At 37.5% G+C, this 20,156-nt stretch overlaps 1 protein-coding gene across 1 annotated transcript in view; it reads right to left on the bottom strand.

Annotated features, from left to right (window-relative positions):
* Window positions 1-9,976: 9,976 nt before the first annotated feature.
* The window catches only part of ADAM32 (ADAM metallopeptidase domain 32), a 111,680-nt gene continuing 101,500 nt past the window's right edge, over window positions 9,977-20,156 (bottom strand). The window contains exons 20-23 of the mRNA XM_014536884.1: window positions 17,904-17,936; window positions 14,931-14,969; window positions 11,168-11,206; window positions 9,977-10,416 (exon numbers count right to left, since the gene is read on the bottom strand). Coding sequence (XP_014392370.1) covers window positions 9,977-10,416; window positions 11,168-11,206; window positions 14,931-14,969; window positions 17,904-17,936 — 551 coding nt within the window. The remainder of the gene's footprint in view (window positions 10,417-11,167; window positions 11,207-14,930; window positions 14,970-17,903; window positions 17,937-20,156) is intronic.

Genomic DNA, 20,156 nt, shown 5'->3' with positions numbered 1-20,156 from the left:
AAGGAAAGGCGGGGTGATTTTTAATTCTCAGATTGGGGTGGTGCTTAGTGAGGCTTGGGTTTGTATCCTTTACTTAGGCCCATGATTTTTGAAGTAATTTCTAGTTACAGGGAGAAGGAGGAATAAAGATAAAAATGCTCACATTACCCATAGCAGACAATTTTCTACCTATTATATTTTCAGACCAGCCAAACAGGCAAAATGCACATATTTTCAAAAACCGTTGCAAACATTGTGACTTTTCTAAATTGAATTGTTGGATATGCCATTATTGGACAGCTATTGCATGCAGGAAAGCCCATACAATCCCTGTTCAAATATAGACACTTCAAAAAAACCTCATTTAGTGTCCCATTATTATTGCCACACTGTAATCATGCAGGCCCTCGTTTTTACTTCTTTATGTCACAAAATGGCAGTGAGCTTCTTGAGTTTTCCTTTGCCTCATCTATCCCAGGCTGGGTGCTAGAGGAGCCAGTGACTTGGAAAAACCAACAGGAGCAGACAAAAAATCATCATAATCTCCAAGAAAAGCCTCCTTTCCCTAGCCAAAGGACCACAGCAGGAGCAATCTAACAAGACAGTAAACTGACAATTTCCCTACGAGCCACAGGAAAAAACACAACCCCATCAGCAGAGGCAGGGTAGAGAGCCTAGACTTCCGCCCTGCTGGCTATAACAAGAAACCACTCGCCCCCAAGTATCAGGGTGGTCTCAGAGAAGATCAAGTGGGAAGATGGAAGTTTCTTACCTACCCACAATGCCATTGGAGGTGCTGGAGGAAACTTAAGAGTCTCATAAAGTAAAATCCAAGTGTCAAACCAAAATACAAGAAAATCTTGAACTGAATGAGAAAAGACAATAAACTGCCACAAGATGACATGGAGAGATGTAGGAATTAATCTGATGAAGATTTTAAGAAAGCTATTATAAAAAAGCTTCAGTGGGAAATTAAGAACCACTTGAAACCAACTGAAGAAATAGAAAGTCTCAGCAAAGAAATAAAAGCTACAAAGAAGAACTACACAGAAATTTTTGAATTGGAAAAATATATTAGCAAAATAAATTTTAAAAAATTCACTGGATGAGTTCGACAGTAGAATGGAGAATACAGAGGAAAGAATTAATGAACATAATAACAAAATATACCATTTTAGGATCAAAACTTATGAGAGGCAGGAGTATCAGTCTTAGACCTAGATCTACTAGGATGGGGTGAATTGACACCTACCTTATTAGTGTATACTAGATCATGCTAAAATGGGAAATTTTATTCTGAATACTGTATAGAGAGTTAACACAGATGGAGAAGTCATAGAGTTGGAAATTAAATAAAGCTAGCAACAAAGCAAATATATTAAACAGCAACCAGTTTAAATGTGATAAATGGTGATCTCTATATTATAAATGCCCCTTTGTCTGTCAGCCTAGGGTTCTTATCATTTCACCTGTTCTGGATTTATATGCCAAACAACACCAGCTTGTGTTTATTTTGCCTTGGATAATGGCGGATTTAAGACTCTATTCTGCCTTAGAGAATATCCTATACATTTGTTTCTAATAGATAAAGAATAATTGAGTAGAATATGCTCAGGAACCTTGTGAAACTTCTCATTAGCAGGCAAATCTCTTAGTTACACACACACACACACACACACACACACACACACACACACTCATATATAAAAATGCTTACTTTAGCCCTAACGGTTTTGCTCAGTGGATAGAGAGTCTGCTTGCGGAGTCAAGGGTCCCAGGTTTGATTCCAGTCAAGGGCATGTATCTTGGTTGTGGGCACATCCCCAGTGGGGAGTGTGCTGGAGGCAGCTGATCGATGTTTCTCTCTCATCGATGTTTCTAACTCTCTATCCCTCTCCCTTCCTCTCTGTAAAAAAATCAATAAAATATATATTTTTTAAAATGCTTACTTTAGGGAAGATACACTTGACACATTGTCTCTAGAAGAGCACGGGACCCAAAGCTTGGACATTCCTACAAGAGATTGTATTTTAAGGCTCAAGAGACAAGGCAGTGATATTGTCTTTACACATACTCTTTATCATTAGAATTTTTATAATCTATTTACTTTGTAATATTTCTCTGAATAGCTAAAGGAACCTCACTTTTTTGTGCCCTGAGAATGAAGTTGTAATCAGAATTAATAATAGATGATATTGTCAGTCATCTAGGGTATAAATTAATCCTGTCAAATAGGCACATAATAGAAGCCACAGATTCAGTGTTAAGTTTTCTAACAGCTACATTAAAAAAATAAAAAGAAATGAAATGAAAAAATAATAAAATATTTCAACATGTAATCAATGCAAAACATTATTGACATCTTACCTTCCTTTTTGTACTAAGTTTTCAAAATTTGGTGTGTATTTGATACTAGTCTCAGTCAGACTAGCCACTTTTCAAGTGCTTAATGGCTATATTTGGTAATGGCTACCATATTGGACAATATAGGCCTAAAATAAGAGGACACTCATTGATAAAGCAACCCTTATTCAATGCTGGTAGGAAAGTAAATTGGTACTGCTCCTAAGGAAAACAGTATGGAGGTTCCTCAAAAAATTAAGAATAGAGCTACCATATGACCCAGAAATCCCTCTTTTGGGTATCTACCTGATAAAAATTGAAAACATTTATTTGCAAAGATATATGCTCCTATGTTCATGTCAGCATTATTCATGGTGGCCAAGACATGGAAACAACCAAAGTGTCCTTCATCAGCTGATTGCCTAAAGAACACGTGGTACATATATACAGTGGAATACTACTCAGCCATAACAAAGATGAAATAACACCATTTACAACAATGTGAATGGATCTTGGGAATACCATGCTAAGTGAAATAAGTCAGTCAGAAAGAGCTAAGAACCATATGATTTCACTCATATGTGGAATATAAAACTGAAACCCATAGACACAGACAACAGTGTGGTGGTTACCAGAGGGAAGAGATGGTGCAGGGAAGTAAAGGGTAAAGGAGGCCAAATATATGGTGATATATAATGACTGGACTTTGGGTGATAAGCACACAATGCAGTATACAGTTCATGTATCATAGAAATGTACACTTGAAACTTATATGATCTTATTAATCAACTAGAGGCCCAGTGCACAAAATTCATACATAGGTAGGGTCCCTAGTGGCTGCTGGCTGCCGGCTGGAGCTTCCCTTCCCTGGATGCCGGCTGCCGGCCAAGGCCTTCCTTTATTCCGTGCCACCCCCTGGTGCTCAGCGCACATCATAGCGAGCGAGCGAACTCCCGGTTGGTTGAACACCTGAGGAGACACTTTGTATATTAGGCTTTTATATATATAGATGTTACTCCCAATAAATTAAAAATAATGAAGGCATGCACCACTGGGTCAGTAGAAAAGCACATATTAGGTTGTGAACAGGAAATTTAAGTATAAATAAATTATGTTCCTTCCCAAGATGGTTGGGAAAGGAGAACAATAAGGAGGAGGGGAGAACAGAGAAAGGTCTCAAGTTCTGCTGGGACTTTTGAAACAGACAAAGAGGACAACTACTGTATAAGCAAAAAGTTGAGAAATTAATTTGGGTAACAGCTGATTATTATTCAATGATACCTTGAGTAACAAAAATTGTTGGAAAGCCCGCTGCTTGATGGTTATCTCTATGTTCTGAATCTGAACTTTTCCTCATTGCTTCATGAAAAAAACCTATTTATATTGGATGAGGGGAGAGAATTTTTATAAAGAGAAGGGAATTTTTCCTGGTCTTTGGCCAAAATTCCTTTCTGTACCTTCATGAGGCATGCGTAGATATATAAGTTTAATTCAGGGGCAAATTATGAGAAGCTCCATTTCTCAGCTTCATATTCCATTTCAGCTTAGCCAGTAATATTCTCAGCCTTATTCTCATCTCAGCTAAACCAGCAATAAAAAATGATTTGATCTACATTTGTCTGCCTCTTTTATCTATCTTGCTATTGAATTTGGAATTTAGAGAGGGAATGGCATCCCCATTTGACATTGACAATATATTCCTTTAGTTAGATATGACAGATGAAGACACTAATGAAAAGTTATTTCCCAATATCTTAAGTGAGAAAATTTGTACGGTGAGCGTTAGATATGACAGATGAAGACACTAATGAAAAGTTATTTCCCAATATCTTGAGAAAATTTGTACGGTGAGCGCCAACTCAAAGCTTCTAGCCTCTGATCAATTGGCTAAAAGACAACTAACTACAGTAGGCCTACTCAAAGGGTGGTCAGCATCACCAAGGAGCTTGTAGAAATGCAGAATCTCAGGCCCTTCCCCAAACCTGCAGAATGAGAATCTCTGGGAATGAGGCGCCGCAGGTGATGATTTTTATGCATGCTAAAGGTTGAAAAGCACCGAGATACATAGACGATAGATAGATTACAACATATACATATTTTGTAACATGCTTAAAATGTCACAATATAGTTAAGTGCTTCTTTTGTAGGTAGTGACATCTTTTCCACTGTAATCACTTTATTCAGTCTTTTGCTTCTCTATCCAGTTTTCTTCAATAGTACCAACTTTTGGAAAACTCATTTTACAGTACTAGCTGAAGCTTACCTTACCATATGAATCCTTGAAACTTCAGGCCTTTGTACTGCTAGTGGGGAGTGGCTGCCTGTGTGCCTGCTATTCATCATTACATATGTTTTCAGAGTAAAGTTGCCTGATAACTGTTCATTTATTGCTCATACCTACCCATCAGCTCATCATGAACCTCATTTGAAAGCATGTTGCTTGCTCATCCCTGACCTTCCTGGAAACATAATTTCCCTATTCATTGGAAGAATCAAAATATAATTTCCAAAATGTTAAAAACAAGAATCTCACATAAATGTATAATGGGTATATATCAAATATTAAACTCATTATTCTTTTTTTAATATATTTTATTGATTTTTTTTTTACAGAGAGGGAGGGAGGGGATAGAGAAGTTAGAAACATTGAGACGAGAGAAACATCGATCAGCTGCCTCCTGCACACCCCCTACTGGGGATGTGCCCACAACCAAGATACATGCCCTTGACTGGAATCGAACCTGGGACCCTTCAGTCCACAGGCCGACGCTCTATCCATTGAACCATACCGGTTAGGACAAACTCATTATTCTTCAGAGAATCAGTATGATGATAAAGCTGGTTCAATGACTGTTTGAAGAACAGTGAGCTATAAGGGGATAAATAGATAAATTATTATATAAAACTTATGTTCTTCAAAGCAATAAAATTGAACCTTTGAAGTATTTTTATACAGAGCAGAGATTATTACATCTTTGCTGTACATAAATCATTTGCAACGTATCAGTATTCTTATGTTTAACATCTAACGTTGCTGAGACTGTGGCAGTATTCTAATCAATAGTAAATAGAAGTCACATAAGGGTGTATTCTCCTGGAAAACTGGGTAAACTTGGGCAGGCCTGTTGTGCTCAAATATATCACTGGAAGTATGTGCAGTCATCCTTATGCATTTTCCCAAGTATTGCATATTTTTTTCCTGACAGAAAAAAAAATCCCCAAAATCAGGAGTGAAAGGAATTGCCATATTTCTAATACCATAATCCATTAAATGTTCCTTGCACATTCTTCTTACTAAATAAGCAATCAGACTTTTTGGGGATAGAGTAATGCAGGATCAGAGAATGAGCTTAAAAGTTCTGAAACACCCCACAGAAGTCAAGAGATATAATCAAAGTCAGCACTTATATTAGGATGCTGAATAAGGCAATAAAAAACAATGGAAGGGGGTGGATAATTAATAGGCTAGATAATTTAAAACTATCTAGCCACTTTGAAGTAGATATTTGTTATGGCAAGAATCACCTGAGTATAATTAGGCTCACAAAACCCATTGGTATTAACACATTTTATTGAAAATTAAAAGCGTCAGTCAAAAAATTTCAAATGCACATATTGTCTCACTCACTAATTCCATGCCCAAGTATCATTTTTGCAGAAATACTTGCACTTACAAATGCACATAGGTATATGTATCAAGATATTCATTCCAATAATGTTTTATAATAATAAAAAATGAAAATAATTAAGGTCCATTAATACAAAAAATGGTTAAATTATGGTACATTTATGCTATCTAATAAGATGTATAAATAAAAAATGGTATGTAGGTACTGACAAGGAAAGTTGTCCATAATATATCACTGGGTGAAATAAGTGGCCCAGTGTTGTTTAAATTGTTATACTAGCATGCGTAGGTATGTAGAGATATGAATATGTGTGTGTTTGTTCTAGAAAAGTTCTGAAGGATACATAATTAATTGTGCAGAGTAGTTACCCCAGAGAAGTGAAACTGGGTAGTGGGCAAAGCAGATCTGCATATTTCCATGTTACATAGAAACCAGTAAGAAAGGATCAAACTGAAAATATCCAAATACTTGAAAATTATACATCACACCCATAATTCAGAGATCAAGGTACAAATTAGAAAACATTTTGACCTGAAGAATAATGAAAATACAACATAGTAAAATTCATGAAAACTCTCCAGTTCTATCCATGCTGTTACAAATGGTAAGAGTTCTTTCCTTTTTATTGCCTTGTAGTATTCCATGGTGTAGATGTACCACAGTTTTCTTATCCACTCATCTGCTGATGTGCACTTAGGCTGTTTCCAAAACTTAGCTATTGTAAATTGTGCTGCTATGAACATAGGGGTGCATATGTCCTTTCTGATGAGTGTTTGAGTTTCTTAAGATATATTCCTGGAAGTGGGATCACTGGGTCAAATGGGAGTTCCCTATTTAATTTTTTGAGGAAACTCCATACTGTTTTCCACAGTGGTTGCACCAGTCCGCATTCCCACCAGCAGTGTACTAGGGTTCCCTTTTCTCTACAACCTCTGCAACACCTGTTGTTTGTTGATTTGTTGATGATAGCCATTCTGACAGGTGTGAGGTGATATCTCATTGTCATTTTGATTTGCATGTCTCAGATGATTAGTGACTTTGAGCATTTTTTAAATGTCTCTTGGCTTTCTGTATGTCCACTTTGGAGAAGTGTCTATTTAGGTCCTTTGCCCATTTTTAAATTGGATTGTCTTCCTTTTGTTAAGTTGTATGTGTTCCCTATATATTTTGGAGATTAATGCCTTATTGGATGTATCATTGGCAAATATGTTCTCCCATGTAGTGGGCTGAGTGAAATAAACCAGTCAGAGAAAAGTACCACATGATCTCACTCATATGTGGAATCTAGTGAACCAGATAAACTGATGATCAAAAATAGACCCAGAGACATAGAAGTATGAACAAACTGTTGAACCTCAGAGGGAAGGCAGGAGAGGGTAGGTGGGAAGAGATCAACCAATGAACTTGTTATGCATATATGCATAACCCATGGACACAGACGATGGGGTGGTGAGGCCCTGGGGGAGGGGTGGGGGAACAGGAGCCAGCTGGAAAAGGTTAATGGGTGTGGGGGGGGCCTATATAATCCTTTCAACAGTAAAGATTTTTAAATTTATTTTTTAAATATATTTTGTATTGTTTTCATTGATTTCAGAGAGGAAGGAAGAGGGAGAGATAGAAACATCAATGATGAGAGAGAATCATTGATCGGCTGCCTCCTGCACGCCCCCACTGGGGATCGAGCCTGCAACCTGGGAACGTGCCTTGACCGGAATAGAACCTGGGACCCTTCAGTCCACAGGCCAACGCTCTATTCACCGAGCCAAACTGGCTAGGGCAAGATTTTTTTTTTAATTCATGAAATAAAGCTAAAAGAGTACATAGAGCAAATATATATCTTTAAATGAGTCAGAAAAGGTTAAAAATTATCTAAACTTTCACCTCAAGAATCTAGTAAAAAGGCAAGTTTTAAAAGGCAGAAATACTTCCCAAAGCCAAGGAGTTTTTGAAGGCTGTTCTTTGGCAAGATTGAGGAAGGTCTATCCAGACTGGAGGCAGACAGGAGGCTTGCATTCCTGCAGAATCTGAAAACCTCACCTTGCTGCGCAACTATGAGTGACAGGTGACAGTTCTCAGTGGCCCTAAGACTGTACTTGATAAAATCATACCTCAAAAAGAAAAGCCAAGACTTGTGGTCAAGATGGCAGTGTAGGTACATGCAATACTCACATCCTCCACAATCATATCAAAATTACAGCTAAACTACAGAACCACCATTATTCAGCACTATCTGAAATCTAGCTGAATGGAAGTCATACAACTAGGGATTTAAAGAAGCCACACTGAGATGGGTGGGAGGGGCAGAGATGCAGAAGGGGCTGTTCCCACACTCACATATGGCAGATAAAAATAGAGAGGGGTATCGTGGCTGTGGAGGTCCCTCTTGAGGAGCAAGGGTTCTCAACCCCACACCAGGCCCCCAAATCTAGGGTTCCAGTGCTCGAAAGAGAAGTTCCCCTAACTCCTGGCTGTAAAAACCAATCCTATATAATAAAAGCCTAATATGCAAATTGTTTGACCAGGAGTTTGACCGCTCGCTATGATGTGCGCTGACTACCAGGAGGCAGCACGGCACACAGCAGGCATTGGTAATGTGGTTGTGGCAGAGGGTGACAGTAGAGGCACTGCCAGCCCTGATGGGCCTCAATTAGAGTGGGACCATGGCGGGATGGTGGAGCAGGTGAGTGGGTGGCGCCAGGACAAGGCAGGTGTGAATGGGGGCCTGATCACCCCGCAGACGGCAACCAGAGTCCTAAAGATAAGTGGCCTTGAAGTCCAGATGGGTCCATTACTCAGAAAGAAGATACATTTTAAAGTAGATCAAGAACAGGACATGCCTCAAGGAAGACAAATGTCAGAGGGCTAATCTTTACAAGGACAATGATAGAAACAGATGCTGGAAACTCACATAGTTTTAGATTCTTTCACACCCTCTACCCTATATAATGGCTAGCTTGAGATGAGAGGTCAGAGCAATTTATTCAAGTTACTATACTTACCACTCTCTCTCGGATCACTGGCATCTGAATAAAAACACCTCAAAGATTCAACCATGTCACCATGTATTGACTCTGGTAGTGCCAGGCAGCAGCTTGGACACATTTTGTTCTGATTTCTAAGGGTCATTTTTCCTTTGAAGAACCCTCTCCCCCCAGCCACAGAACCAGCAGGCTAAGTGCCATATCTGAGTCTATCAACCTGGCTCACACTGTTTGCCCTGCCTGGTGATTCCCAGAGACCCACCCCACCCAACTTGCTGGTGCACCCAAGCCATTTCCAATGCCTTTTACATACAAATGTCCTGTTTTGGTTCATGCTTCAGACTTTTCTGAAGTCTTTTAAACAAGTAGCAGCTAGCCTCAGCTTGTTCATACCTTTCGTTAAGTGGCCCCAGGCCCGGCATTAGCAGCAGCCAGCTACTGTTCACAGCTTGGCCTCTCTTGGGTACCTCTAAGCCCAGCACAAGTACAAACCAGCTGCAGATCTCTTTGTAGCTGAGGCTGGGTGGCCCTGTGCAGAACACAGGCAGTGGCTGACTTTGGATGTCAGGTTCTGATCAATTCAAACTTAAGAATAAAGCCCCAATTCAGTTTTGTTTTAGTCCCAGGCCCATGAAAGCTGAATGGCCCTACTGACCATACCCTCATGAAACCAGACAGAACGATGCCATGGCTGACATCAGGACCAGATGCAATTATGAACTATCCCTAACCTGCCCCAACAATCAGTAGAGCTCACAACCCCAACTCCCTTAGTCACCATGACTGATTTTTTTTCCCTATAAAACCTTCTTCTAGAGACCACTGGGGAGCCAGGTCTTAGGCTGGTCTCTGGGCTAGGCGTCGTTCCTTAAATAAACCTTTATTTTCTTTGTTGCGAACCCTTGTTTGTGTTTCACTGGGCTTTATGGCACACAGGCAAATGAACCAATTTACCCTGTGGGTCACCTAGCAGAGAGAAAGGTGGTGGGTAAAGCAAGAGGCCCGGTTGTTAAAGTACAGCCTCCAAAGTGAACATAGACTCTCTCAGAAGCCTGGTTTGGGGTGTGAGACGGGTGAGATGGGCAAATATCTGGATTTACTGAGATCTGCCTGCTGCCAGCCAAATCCAATGCGAAGGACCAGGAGGAGGAACACAGCCCACCACCCAGAGCCCTTCCTGGATAAGAGCAGTTGGTGCCAATCCCCAGCATCTGGGGCCTCAGGCAGTAAACCCAGTGGGTGGTGGGAGAGTTGCGGAGAAGAGCTCCGGTAGCTGGGTGTAGATGGGAATGCCTGGTTGAGATGACTATCTTCAGTTAAGGGCCCTGAAATGACGGAAGAGAGAAAAACAGACAGGCAGGAAAATTGGTCCACACTTAGTTTATTGTTTCCTTCAGCTGTGACTAGGAGAGGGAAGGTAGAATTTCTATTTCTCAGTGAGACATTCAGTATTATCCATTGGCTTCTGAAGAAATCACTAGTTACTGTGGAAGAGAACAAAGACACACATGCTTAAAGTACTGAGAGCAAATAAATTCCCTTGCACTGCAAAACGTACAAAGAGTTGGGGTATTGGCAAGTAAAAAATTCATATGGCAGAAAAAAGAATTTTAGAAAGAATTTTTGTAATTTTGCTTGTGATATTACTTGGCTATAACTTACCCTACAGTTTTCTGAGATTTTTTAGGAAAAATCATATTTAATGAGAAGTATTTGCGAATGAGAAAATCCAACATTTTTTCCTACATACAATGAAATGTTCATGAATTAACATTCTGTTAATCTTTGCATTTTTTAGAAATTTAGATACATGTTAATTTTACTTTTTCATATCGTGCAGCAATCATTTTTGTTTTTCAGGTTATAAACAATGTTTTTGGAACTTGGAAACTCACAGGCCTTATGCATTGTGACTATAGTGCCTAATGGATAAAGTGGCCCTGATTCATTTTACAGGCTAATTTACATATCTTATATCTTATTACATTCAATAGTTTAATTCCATCCTCTCCTCAAGAACAACTTCCCAAATAACTTAAAAGAATTTTAAGAAACTAAAGAAAAAAGACTAAGTGACTTAAATGCCCATTCAAGGTTAGTAAAGATTAATAGATTATTTTTATATATTACTTTACCAATTCATCTACCCAATAAATAACTTAGGAATTAGTTGTGGGTTATGAATTTCATTGTAATTTCAAACATTTATTTTGAGACATCTCTGAATGTACTCACCTAATGTTTTAGGTTTGGGTGTTTTCCTGTGATTCAGAGCTAAATAAATAAGGAAATAATACAATCTGACAAACTTACAATTTTTATGAAAGTTTCTTCTTTCCTTTCAAAATTTTGATGAAAGAGAAATATCAGCCAAATTTATATTTTATACAAATTATTATCGAGTGTTGAAATCAAACTATTGGGCCTCTTTTCTAGTTTTATATCCACAGACTTCTTATGTCAGAACCCCCAACAAAAAGAATAAAGAAGTAAAAGAATAAATTGAAGACAGACTGAGTTTAATTGACAGAGAAAATAATATAGATTAGTTATAAACTTCAGTGAGAATATAGTTTTATCCTTCGCATCCTTCCATCACCATTTATCTCCCCTTTACCCTCTTTGACCTCTCCCAACCCCCATTTACTCTGATAATCAATATCCTGTTGTCTGTGTCTATATGGTTGTGTTTTGGGGTTTTTTTGTTTGTTTGTTTTGCTTAATTCCTTTACCTTTTTTGCTCAGCCCCCTATCCTCTTCCCCTCTGATGGCTATCAGTCTGTTCTCTGTACTTATGAATATGATTCTATTTTGTTAGTTGTTGTTTTTTTTCATTAGATTCCACATATAAGTTAAATCATATGGTATTTGTCTTTCTCTGACTGGCTGATTTCACTTAGCATAATAATCCCCAGGTCCATCCATGCTGTCAAAAGAGTAAGATTTCCTTCTGTGTTACAGCTGAATAGTATTCCATTGTGTAAATGTACCACAGTTTTTATACCCACTCACCTACTGATGGATACTTAGTCTGCTTCCAAATCTTGGTTACTGTAAATAATGCTTCAATAAACATAGGGGTGTATATATTCTTTTGAATTAGTGTTTGGGGTGTCTTCAGATATATTCTCAGAAGTGGAATTGCTGGGTCATAGGCAGTTCATTTTTTAATTTTTTGAGGTAACTCCATACTGCTTTCTGCAGTAGCTGTACCAGTCTGCACTCCCACCAACAGTGCCTGAGGGTTCCCTTTTCTCCACATCTTTGCCAACACTTGTTATTTGTTGATATACTGATGATAAACTGTATAATTTTATTAACCAATGTCACCTCAATAAATTTAATAAAATAAAAACCTAGATTCTACTTCTGATTCTCTCATTAACTATCTTGGTGACCTTGGTCAAGATAGCAACTATTTGAGAACTATGTTGATCATCTATAAAGGAGAAGGTTCTAATACTGTATGATGAAAAAATTAAAATTTGGCAATAAATAACAATGAGTAAGTAGTTGGAAGATATGTTAGGAGTTTTTGTGGAGAAATTTTCAGAAATAGTTTAGTGGGAAGAAAAGCATGCCTTGTGTTTGGTAAGGGAGCAGAAGGCAAAAAGTGAAAGAAAAAAAAGCTTAGTTTGCATGTTGAAATTTCCTATTTATCTTTTATACTTATTTATACATTGGGTTTTTATATGTTTTATGAATTTATAGGCTTATGTGTTGTGTTTTAAATTTTGTCCCCAAAAAAGCTAGGTTGAAGTCCTAACACCAGGTATTTGTGAATGTGACTTTATTTGGAGATAGGGAATTTACAGCTGTAACAAGTTCAAGATAAGGTTATACTACATTAGGGTGGGCCCTAACTGCTAATGATTAGGGTCATTATACCAGGAAAGGGAGGTGTAGAGTTGTAGAGACACACAGATCCATAGGAAAGACAGCCATGTGAAGACGAAAGCAAAAGCGGGAGTGATGCAGCAGCAAGCCAGGAGCACCAAGGACTGCCGGCAACCACCGGAAGCTGAGAGAAAGGCATGGAGCACGTTTTTCCTCAGAGCCTCCAGAAGGACCCAATCCTGCTGACAACTTGGTTTTGGACGTTTAGCCTTCTGAACTGTGAAATGATAAATTTCTGTTGTCTTAAGCCAAAATAAATAAATAACCTTAAACTATAGTGGATGCTATGACAGTAAAACACAGCAACAGTGTCAAGTGACATTATTAAAATTTAAATAAAAATAATTATCCCAAAACTGTTTCCCTGTGCACACTAAGCCAGAAAGACCAGTAAATTAATGTTCCAAATTGTACTCCAATTGAAATGAACATTTTCCTATGGGTAATGCTATCATCTCTCACTCTGTGTAGGTGAATAAGGCTCCTAGGAGAGATGATATAATGAGAGAAGAAATGGAGGCAGTTGTAACATTATAGACATACGGGTGTGTGTGTGTGTGTGTGTGTGTGTGTGTGTGTGTGTGTGTATTTGTCTTTGTGGGTGGTTTTTTTTTGTTTGTTTGTTTTGGCTGCCTATGCGTGTGAAGACCTCATATAAAAAAATAAAGTGCTATAACTGAGTGATACAAAAGTAATCATTCATTCATTCAACAAGTACAACTAACCCTTGAACAACATGGGTTTTGACTGACCCTGTGCAGTCAAAAATCTGGGTATAACTTTAATCCCCAACAACTTACTACTAATAGCCTACTGTTAACCAGAAACCTCATTACATTAATAGTTAATTAACAAGTATTTTGTATCTTATATGTGTTATATACTGTATTCTAATAATAAGCTAGAGGAAAGAAAATATTATTAAGAAAACATTGTAAGGAAGAGAAAATAAATTTATAATATTCTATGTGTTTACTGAAAAAATCCATATACATGTGGACCCACACAGTACAAATCTGTGTTTTTTAAGGGTCAACTATATTTATTAAGCACTTACTATTAACCAAGAACTCAGTTACATGCTGGCTACACAATGCTGACCAAACTAAACATGGCCTTTATCCTCTAAAATGGCAGTGTATGATAAGACATAAGCCCAAGGTAAGGAAAAGGTTAACTGAGACCTTATTGCTGAGTTTGAGCACCATAATAGCTCCATAGCACCGAGAGGACATAATAATGGAAATTATTTTTTAGTTTGTTAATAGAAACTCGTGACTGCAAAATATCACCATGAGAATAAGATCATAGTAATAAATGAGAAGTAAAGGACAGGAATAGCAGGCATGTCTATGAAGGGAAACCTCTTCTGGAATAAGAGGAATTATACAACCAATGTGCAGTCTAAAAAGTTTACTCTGTGGATTTGGATGTGTCTTGGAATAGCAGTGGGCTTTGGAGGAATCTAGAAGGTATAAAACAGCCGCTAGCCAAGTAAATAAAGAATTTTCAAATCAGAGGGGGAGGAGTGAAAACTCTCAACTATTTTATGTCTGCTGAAGGACCCCAAACCCAAAATTGTTAGATGTAAGAAATTAAACACTTATTGTATTATTACATAGAGATATCCACCTTTTGGGTAATGGAGGGGGATCTAATTATAACTACTTTGTAATACTGAGAGGCAACGGGAGAAATTGAATTATTGTTCCTTTATGATGTTTTTCTTCAGCAAATTTTTTAAGTGACCATGGTAAGCAAGCATTCACTCAGCTATGCATGAGTGTACACATTGAGTTTCTAGTTGAAGAATCTCCAAATAAAGAAGTAAACTTCCCCAATTATGAGTTAGCTCCACAAACATTACCAATCATCCAAGAGTAAACTCTCTATATACATTAACAAACTGGAGGAATGAAGACATTTATTTAGGTAAATACTCACTAGCTACTGGATTGACAAATATAAATAGGTTATTTTTTGGTATAGTACTGTACCAATTTTTGCTGCTCAATTAATACTTAGGAATTAATTGATTATCAATATATTCATCTTATTTTTCAACATACTTGTTTTAAGAAATAATCCCTAATTTACTTACTTGGCAATATCTGTTTGCCTGCTGCTTTCTGATCTGGATCTAAATGAGAGTGAAAATAATGGTTCTAAGTTCATTCTTTTAAAAATCTGCCTTTGTTAAAAAATGAAAGTCAGGCCATTCTATAACCTGAATTAACTCTTTTAGAGCACTAATCACCACTAATGAATAAACTCAAATTATTACTAAATTAGGGTATGCAAATAAATAACATTCTCAATTAATAAAATATATAAATTCATAATACAATATAAAAAAGATAATAATGAATATCAAATTCAAATCCCAAACTAGGAAAAGGAAGAAATAAACACATTTGTTTCTCTCCTTATCACTACCCAGCACAGAATATATGCTTGATCTTGAATGCCTCATTCTAACCTCCAGGATCCAACCTAATGTTTTATCTACTGATGAACAAATTATTACAGGTCATGATTTAAAACCCTCACTGACTTCTAGACAATCAGGCAGCCTGGGCTGAAGGGTTATGTACCCCTCCAACCCCACACATAGAGATATGTTGAAAAAAATATCACAAAATACCAACCAAAATTTTAAAAAGAAAGGGACATTTCTAATATAGTTTGAAAGAACAAAAGGTAAGTAAGAATGAAAGCAGGATGACTCCAGAGTTCCATCAATCCTTTGTACACATTAGGTTATGAGTGGAGACCTCCTGGAAAGCTGCAACTAACCTTCTCCAAATTTGGAAGCCATGAAAGGCCATTCCATCCATGAAACAAGGATGGTAAAAGCTTCCATTAGTCTTTAGGATGTGGCAAGGAAGTTTCTTTAGAAGTGTAGATGGAAAAGGATCACCTAGAGACACAAGCGCCCTAATTGCTTTTAAAAAAAGTGGTTTAAGAATATGAACAAAAATATCACATAGAGAATCAGGAACCTTAAGTCTTTAACAAGTATAGGTTCTGGATACCAATTCATGCTTCCACTGAATTCTCTACCTGCAGGTCTAACAAATGCTGTAAAAATGTATGGCTTAAGAAGATAAAACATGAGATAATCTCCACAGGGAAGAGTCTACAAAAAGGATATGAAGAATTCTCATGAAAAAATCCTGGCTGCTTAAGATGGCGTTACAATCAATGAAAAAAAAAACCACTAAAAGGTAATGTCCACAGCCAGAGCAAACTAAAGAATCCATACAACAAGAATTACAGGTAACAGAAAAACTTCAACAAAAGAATGCTTAGGATTTCCATACAGATCAATAAAGGAACATAATCCTTTAAACAAGAAGTTTGAAGCTAACAGAGGTAGGTTTGTGAGGTTTAAGGAATGAAGCAATCTCTATAGCATAAAAGTGCAAGTTGAAGCAGCAAGTGCTGACGTAGATACTGTAGCAAGTTATCCAGAAGATCTAGCTAAGATAATTGATGAAGGTGGCTACCGCACACTAAACAATATAATTCAGGATAAATAAAACAGCCTTATATTAAAAGATGTCATCTAAGACTTTCATAGTTAGAGAGGGTAAGTCATTGCCTAGTTTCAAAGCTTCAAAAATAGGCTTACTCTCTTGTTAGGGACTAAGGCAGCTGGTGACTTAAATTGAAGCCGATGCTCACTTACCAATGCAAAAAAACCTAGGGCTTTTAAGAATCATGTTAAATCTACTTAGCCTTCACTGTATAAATGTAACAGTAAGGTTTAGATGACACCACATCTGTTTATAACATGGTTTAATAAATATTTTAAGCCCAGTGTTGAAACTTACTGCTCAAGAAAAAAAAAAACAGATGTTCTTCAAAATATTACTGCTTTTGATGATGTATCTGGTTACCTAAGAATGCTGATAAAGAACCCTGACAACAAGATTAGTGTTGGTTTTATGCCTGCTAACCCTACATCCTTTCTGCAGCTCACAGATCAAGCAGCAATTTCAACATTCAAGTCTTATTATTTAAGAAATCGATTTTTGTAAGGCTATAGCTGCCATAGACAGTGATTCCTCTGATAGATCTGTGCAAAGGAAATTGAAAACCTTCTGCAAAGGATGACTTCAGCGGAGGAAGCACCTGCAGGTGTGGTGGGAATGGCAGGAGAACTAGAATTAGGAGTGGGGCCTGAAGATACGACTGAACTGCTACCATCTCATGATACAACTTGAGCAGATGAGAAGCTGCTTCTTATGGCTGAGCAAAGAAAGTGGTTTCTTGAGAGAGAACCTACTTCTAATGAAGATGCTGTAAAGATTGTTGAAGTGACAACAACAGATTTAGATTATAACACAAACTAAATTGATAAAGTAGTGGTGGGGTTTGAAAGGACTGTGGGAAAATGCTATCAAACAGCCTCACATGTTACAGAGAAATCATTTGTGGGGAAAAAAAGAGTCAACTGATGAGTCAAACTTCATTGTTGTCTCATTTTAAGGAATTGCCACAGCCACCCCCACCTTCAGCAACCACCCCCCTGAGCAGTCAGCAGCCATCAACAATGAATGAAACAAGACCCTCTACCAGCAAAAAGGTCATGACTCACTGAAGGCTCAGATGATGGTTAGCAATTTTTAGCAAGAAAGGATTTTAAATTACGTACGTTGGTTTTTACAACATAGTGCTGTAGCACACTTAATAGGTTATAATATAATGTAAATGTAACTTTTAAGGGCTCAAGGAAACCAAAAAATTCACATTATTACAATATTCACTTTATTGCAATGATCAAAACCAAACCTGCAATATTTCCAAGGTACGACTACACATCCTTTTTTATTAATTATACATATCCTATTTCTTATTAAAGTAAGCTATTTTATTTCTTGTTTCTTCAAAGTAGACTTCCAAATGAATAAAAGACTTTTACCAGAAAGTAAAATCTTATACATTAGTAACCTGGTTTCAAGGCATTACTTCACCAACTGCAGGAGTTCAAACAAAATGTAGAACTGAATTGTGAATCATTATTTTTAATTTTTAAAATGTATATTAAGAAACTTTCTAATTTACTTACCCGGTGCTATATGTGTGAACACTGCCTTCTGATCTGGAAAGTGAAAGAAATAGAAAATAATGTCTCAAGTTACTCCTAGGAAAGCTTGCCTACTGCATGAATAAGAGGCCATTTTATAAGCATTATTATCTCTTTACAAGACTGGTTATCAATTAAGAAAATAATGTCCAAGGTCACTGAAGAAAGATGCCAATAAATAACCTTATTTAGCCATATACCTCATCCAGAAATAATGCAAATGTCCAAGCCCACAGTGAGAAGAGTATTAAGAGGGCACAGATTTGCCTTGCTTATTGCTTGTCACTTCTAAATACAAAATATAGGTTTAATTCTGAATGCCTGATTCTTACCTTCATACCTCACTTTTTAACTTTGTATTTATTGATAAAGAAATACTACACTTGGTAAATGTAAACCCCTACTGACTTCTAGGCATTGCTGCAGAGTAGGCAGGCAAGATATTTGTCTTTTCCATTCCTCACACAGAGGAGTGCTGAAAAAAACATAAAAATTTAATACATAGCTGAGATTAAAAACAAGAAAAGACTTCTCCTGATGCTAGTAAAAATAAAAAATGGAGTTCAAAGGATAAACAGGAGCTAAAACTGAATGACTCCAGGGATGTCTAAGCCAGTGATACACCTTTGGGTCTAGAGATTTAATTCCTTAGAAAGAAATCAAGTCCAAGATCTTTGCATGTCATAAAACTGTGAGTGAGCACCTTAATTAAACCTGGGAGCCAGGAGGACCATACCACCCATGAAATAGGGATAATAAAAATTCTGACCATAGAATTATACATTTGAAACCTATATACTGTTATTAACCAATGTCACCCCAACAAATTAAAAAAAAAATTTTAAGTGCGCATAGGAGGGAAGAAATAAAAAGTTTGTCTCAAGATTCAAAAAACAGACAAACAAAAAAACAGCAACAAAAACCTCTGAATGTAGAAAAAATGAGGATATATATAGATGGGAAAAATGCATCAATGAAGGAATCCCAAGCCTTTAAAAAGTATACTTTCAGGATCCTAGTTCACAAACTACAAGTCCCTGAACACCATGCATAGCAATTGTAGAAATAGTTTTGCTTTAAAAGCAGGAAAAAAAAAGAACCCACATATACGTGTCTTCAACAATGGCATGCAGACTTCTCATGGGAAAATCATCGGCACTGAGGATAAAAGAGTCTATGATTACAAACCACTAAGCATGAGTGTCAGCAATCACAGTAATCAACTAAGTCATACTCCAAGAAATACAGCACAGCCCTTGCTGGTTGGCCTGCAACTTAGGGGTCCCAGGTTCGATTCTGGTCAAGGGCACATGCCTGGGTTGTGGGCTCAGTCCCCACACTGCAGCTGATCAATGGTTCTCTCTCATCATTGATGTTTCAATCGCTCTCTCCCTCTCTTCCTCTCTGAAATCAATCTATATATATAAAAGCCTAAGCGACCTTACAACAGAACGACCGGGAGTTGGGTGGGTGGCAGTGGACACAGGCAGCAAGGGAAGGAGGGAGGGTTGGAGAGGCAGGGAACTTGATTGGCCCAGATCTCCGGCCAGGCCTAGGGACCCAACCCATGCATGAATTTCGTGCACTGGGCCTCTAGTAAAAATATATTTTTTAAAAAGAGGAAGAAATACAACACAATTTATTTTTAAAACTTTAAGATAAGAACATTTAGAATATCCATAAAGATCTTTGCAGGAATAGATTCTATAAGTCTAAAACAGGATAAAGATGAAAAAAGAGTTGATGAAAGAGTAACTTAAGGAAATAAAACAAATGTGAGATATGCAATTATAAATGATAAAGACATATTTCCAATTCTGGCCGAGGTAGAGTAACAGACTGAACTTACCTTCCCACCTGAAACAACCAGAAATCCTGACAAGATATATGGAACTGTGATTTTAGACATTTAATATGTTAATGCAGTATAATGATCTCTGAGAGAAGGGAATAAAATAGAGGAGACCTATATTTGACCCTTCTTATTGCCTGGTGAGAATTTCCAGTCTGTAGCACAGCAAGGAAGACGGAGGCAAAGCCGGAGGTTTCTCTGATTTGAGGTAATAGAATAGGGAGTCTAGGAAGGGAAAGGCAGCTAGAATTCACAGGACAAAAAAAAGGAGAAAGGGAAAGAGCTCCAAAGACTGTACAGGGTCCCTCTTGACTCTTAAGCAAAAGACTGATTATTGAGTGCAAGTGAGGAAACCACCCGAGCCAGAGAAAGGGCGGGCGCGG

The sequence above is a fragment of the Myotis brandtii genome, unplaced genomic scaffold (assembly GCF_000412655.1).
Source record: "Myotis brandtii unplaced genomic scaffold, ASM41265v1 scaffold103, whole genome shotgun sequence".
Classification (NCBI taxonomy): domain Eukaryota; kingdom Metazoa; phylum Chordata; class Mammalia; order Chiroptera; family Vespertilionidae; genus Myotis; species Myotis brandtii.
This window is presented reverse-complemented; position numbering and strand designations above follow the sequence as displayed.